The sequence below is a fragment of the Berghia stephanieae genome, chromosome 4 (genome assembly GCF_034508935.2).
Source record: "Berghia stephanieae isolate SIO BIC M18660-M18661 chromosome 4, UCSD_Bste_1.3, whole genome shotgun sequence".
NCBI lineage: Eukaryota > Metazoa > Mollusca > Gastropoda > Nudibranchia > Aeolidiidae > Berghia > Berghia stephanieae.
In genome coordinates, this window is record NC_088363.1 from 85,937,255 (window position 1) to 85,942,189 (window position 4,935).

General features: G+C 38.8%; 1 protein-coding gene across 3 annotated transcripts in view; it reads right to left on the bottom strand.

The window, feature by feature from the left end:
- The window catches only part of LOC144971455 (uncharacterized), a 378,626-nt gene that overhangs the window by 16,190 nt on the left and 357,501 nt on the right, over window positions 1-4,935 (bottom strand). For all 3 annotated transcript variants that reach the window (XM_078912375.1, XM_078912378.1, XM_078912377.1), the window contains 2 exons: window positions 4,129-4,189; window positions 1-1,549 (listed from right to left, as the gene is read on the bottom strand). The exon at window positions 1-1,549 is cut by the window's left edge and continues 102 nt beyond it. In XM_078912375.1, coding sequence (XP_078768501.1) covers window positions 1-1,549; window positions 4,129-4,189 — 1,610 coding nt within the window. The remainder of the gene's footprint in view (window positions 1,550-4,128; window positions 4,190-4,935) is intronic.

Below are 4,935 nucleotides of genomic sequence, written 5' to 3' on the forward strand. Positions count from 1 at the left end.
CCTGCGAGAAATTGATATCATCACAAGTCGTAGTGTCCACGGTGCTACAACTGCCACTGCTCTTCTGTCTTTGAGAATTATTGCCATTGTTGTCTTTCAAATAAGAATCAACACTAACACTATGAGAAAATCCTTTCGGAGAACCCGAGGTACCACAGTCTTCAGAATTTCTTTCTGATTGGATTTCAGTAAGCGGCAAAGAGGGCGAGGAAGCTTCTTTCAAAATTTTATCCCTGAGTTCCTGATAAGATGCTTGACCCGCACTAGACGAATCACTTTTTTCAGTTATGTGCAACGCACCGTTGCATGAATCAACAGGCTTCGAGTCATCCTCGTCAATTTCACTCAACGGTTGTGAACATTTATTATCCGAGGTACGTTTGGATACTTCCGAGGAGGTAGTAGAGAAGTTGTCATAAACGCTGGCCCTATTGTTACCAATGGAATCAGCAGCACCAAGACGATCCGATGGATTCATTGAACAGTTCTCACGCACAAATCTTGAACTGGAAGGAACGTTTCTAGATTCGGTTTCTATGTAACCGTTTTGAAGGAGACGTGGGAATTTCCCAGGCTGGTGGTCCTGTGGTAACAAAAATATTTCCATAAGGCCAGTGTCATTACTGTTTTTCCTGAACGAATTTGAATGACTGCTAGGATGAGCGGATTCCAGCGTTTTGAGAAGTTGTGATTGCGCAGTGTAAAACTCCTTTAAACTGGAATCCGTTGCGGGTCCGTTACGCTGGGTTTCGTGTAAATTCAGCCCATCAGTGGACTTTTTATGAGGAAGATTTTTGCTATGAACATTTAAAGACTTTTCACGCACTGACTGGCTCTCTAACGCAGATCGAGAACGAAACCTTAAGGGCAAACTTTCATTCTCCGTAGAAGTGTCAAGTTTTTGAACAGTTTGTGTGAAGGTTGGAGGTTTCAGTCTTTCGTCAGCAGAGGAGCTGTCATGTGTGGAATTCAACGAAGGTGGTGGAACGTATTCTGATGTTGGTGAAACATCAACACAATTGAGTCTCTGCAACTTGGCTTGCATATTTTCCTGATCAGCAACAGCTACTACAGGATCGCTGATTTCCATGATATTCCTCGGGTGTCTCCGCGACTTTTTCGATTTTAACCCACCTTCCATTTTCTTCCATAATGTTTTCGCGGTTTTTATCCTTTCACTAGCAGCTCTCCGCAGCCGTGGGGAAATTGGAAATCCTCCAACGTGTTGCTGATCCCCAGTTCCAAGCTGTTGTGTGACTGGTGCACCGCCATCTACGTGATCGACTCCACTTTCATTAACATTTGTGCTTTCCTCATGAGGCATTCGTGAGTTCAATAATGGACTATCTCCAGTCTGACTTTCGTTGTCCTGATCAGCCAGTAGACTGTCATGACTCCCTCGTGTATGAAGTTCAGTTGTCTCAGCTGTAGGCACGATTCGAGGTGAAATAGCAAGGTCCTTTCTGGACCAACGTCGGACAGATTTCTGATATTCCCATCGCTCACTCAGAGCACATATGTCGTCTTCCTCCTCCTCCTCGCTAGCAGCCTGTAATTAAAGAATAAAAAAAATAAAATCAACTGTAGAATCATTCACAAGTACAAATAAAATCACATTATGTCTCTTACTGACTCCATCGTGTCTACAGGCGAAAGACAGGGGGAATTTTAGATATCGTTTTAGTCTCCAATTTCCAATTTGTTGCAGATAAGACCGGAGCTTTTTTGGACAAGAGGTGTGGCCGCCATTTTAATCGATCGACATGTGAATTACAATTATCCTGGCCAAAATGAAAAATACCGCAATTTTATGATTTAAAAAATTGTATGTATTTATTAATTAATTAATTTTTTTTTGGCTGTTTTTCTTTTATTTTCCCCCCTCTTTTTTTTTCCAGTGCCTTTTCTGTGTGCGTATATTACAATACGAGAGAATGGGACTGAATCTATGTGCGCATATTTGAAACTGTGATAACTGAACGTATTTATGTGCTTGTTGTAATGGACGATATTTTGCGATAGTTTTAGAGGATTTCATTACAATGAGCTCATAACAATTCGGGTTATCAGACCAGCAAATACGTACACGTTTGGCTAAATTAATGCAGGATCATATTTTTGTGTAAAAAAGAACATTTCGCCAGCAGTGGATGTTCACCATGTCTATTACCATACCCCCCCAAAAAAAGTACTGGTCAAGAGAAAAAAAATACCTATACGATCTTGAAAGCCATTCCTGTCAGTTCACCTTCCTCTCAGTATCTTATCTATAATTTATCGCCCACTTTCCCAGATAGATGGAAAAGCCAAAACATCCACATATATCATAATATTGTGTCTTTGTCAACTAAATTAGAAGTTACGTTAAAGGCCTCCATTGTTTTTGACCCCCCCCCCCCCCCCCCCCCCAGCTTAAAAAGCAGCAACAGGAGGAGGTGAGTGGGCAGGTGCGTGCGCGCGTATGATCGATGGTATGCAGACTATGTGTGAATGTGTGTGCGTTTGTGTGTGTGTGTGTGTGTGTGTGTGTGTGTGCTAATGTGCGTGCGTACGTGCGCGTGGGCTGGTGTGTAGTCCTTATCAATATTGACATTTTGATGTGCAATCCTTTCATTACAATTTACACACCAGACAACCCAGTGAATGGTATTGCCACTCCTTCGAATTATCATATCACCCTTTGAATCGAATGATTTTATCTTATCACAAGTTTTTATGTTGTCTTATCAAAGCTTTTTCTGTTCTCTAACATTTTCAATTAAATGACATCGATTTAACCAATTAACTATCGTACTCTGGAAAAACTCGTATTGAATGAATGAATGAATGAATGAATGAATGAATGAATGAATGAATGAATGAATGAATTTATATAGCGCCTAGAGCCACAATGTGCTCAGAGGCGCTTTACAATGCAAATAAAACACAACAATAAAATGATGATTTAAGCATAAAATCTATCATATTGGAATATGATTTTTAAAAATTGGCCAGAAAATACATATTATTCCAGAGAACGGCAGTAAACTGGTTATTTCATAGTTACATGGAGATAAAGTAATGTGAAATTGAATGTAAGCTTCAATTTAATTACGAAAACAGAAATAATGGACGTTTCGGGTTTCCCCTTTATCAACAATAAAACACCACAGACGAATGAGACAATGTGGAAGTAGCGTTGGTTAACAATTTCTTGGAGCTTCGAGCAGCAACATTTACATGCAGATAAAGGAAATATTATGATTCTGATATTTTTACACAAAACTACGATAATTCGGTATTACTGGTAAAACTACTTGATTTTCTTAGATGTGATAGGGTCAGAAACGATGAAGCGTAAAACTACCTGAAAGTCTAAAAGGCGCTTCATCGTTTCTGACCCCATCACATCTAAGAATTCAAGTAGTTTTACCAGTAATATCGAATTACCGTAGATAGTTTTGTGTAAAAATATCGGAATCATAATATTTCCTTTATCTACAAGTGTTTGTTGTTTGTTGTTTGTTGCTTTAGGTCTCTTCCAACACAATTGAGGTTATATGAGAGACCGCTGAAACAAAAAAACAAGCAATCTAACACTAACAAAAATAGTACAAATGTAAATCAAAATCATAACCTAAAGATATCATAAGCTAAATTATAAATAACCAAGAACAAACAGGCAGAAGATTTACAGAAATAAAAAAATATCCCCTGTCAAAAATACAATCACAAACCAAAGAAGCAGGATAGGCTAGTAAAGAGAAGAAGAAACGACATCACTATTGGATCGTACACCCATGCGAACATCATAGGTATATGATTCAAGGGTGATGCTCCCATCCAACCACCCGCTACAAGTGTTTCGTAACAAACAAACAAACAAACAAAAAAAAAACCCAGAAAAAAAGACGGTTTCTCATTTCTTTTTTCATCCAAATATAAGGAGGGAAAACGAAATAAAACAACTTAACAATCAACAATAACAACAAAAATAGAGAGAGGGGAGGGGGTAGAGAGAAAAAAAAAAAGAAAGAGAGAGAGAGAGAGAGAGAGAGAGAGAGAGAGAGAGAGAGAGAGAGAGAGAGAGAGAGAGAGAGAGAGAGAGAGAGAGAGAGAGAGCGAGAAAATGATTCTAAAAATCTGTACCTTCTTCCTTTGATGAGAATCAATTTTCATGCCAGCATATTTGTTGAGCGTCTCCAGTCTCCTGTTGAAGAAATAATAAAAAGAATTATAAAAAAATCCGCTTGTTTTTAGTTTTATGTCTTGTCAACGCCTAAGAAGATAAAAAATAGTACACAACACTGTGGACAGCGATAGAGATTTACAGTTGGATCACTTGGATCAAAGGCGCCTAAGAAAAAGGAATCGAAAAGGGCAAAGGTACGAAGATCCCAACAGTAACCCATCCTTGTACCAGGCCTAAGCCACTGTGTCCTCCAAGTACCACTTCACCCACAAAGACTAAAGACCCCATTTAGGGTGAGTTTATTATTTTGTTCACATTTTAGGCTGATATTAATTTCCTACTCCAAGAGTCAATGAATGGAGAATAATGGAGAAAGTCGCAACATAATTGTATAAAATCTGCAGTGATGGGCAATCCGCATTTTGCAGATAAAGCCGTTGAACTTGACGTCATTTCTTTCTCTTTATCTTTATGTCGTACAAAACTTTTTTTTTTTTCTCATCTTGGCCATGACCCCTTGTAAAGCGCTTTGAGCACGTTTAGTGGATATTGCTCTATATAAAAGCTCAATTAAAAAAAAAGAAAGCATGTTTTGTTGTGTGTTATTCTTTTCTTACTCCTGTTTTTTCCAGGATACAATACAATATAGAGGTTTTCACAAGGAATGCACCGTGCACGGTGTGCAATATACGCCGACGACGGCACACAGACACATGTGTCAACGAAGTGAGAGACAAGCAGTATAAATGAAAGCAATGAATAAC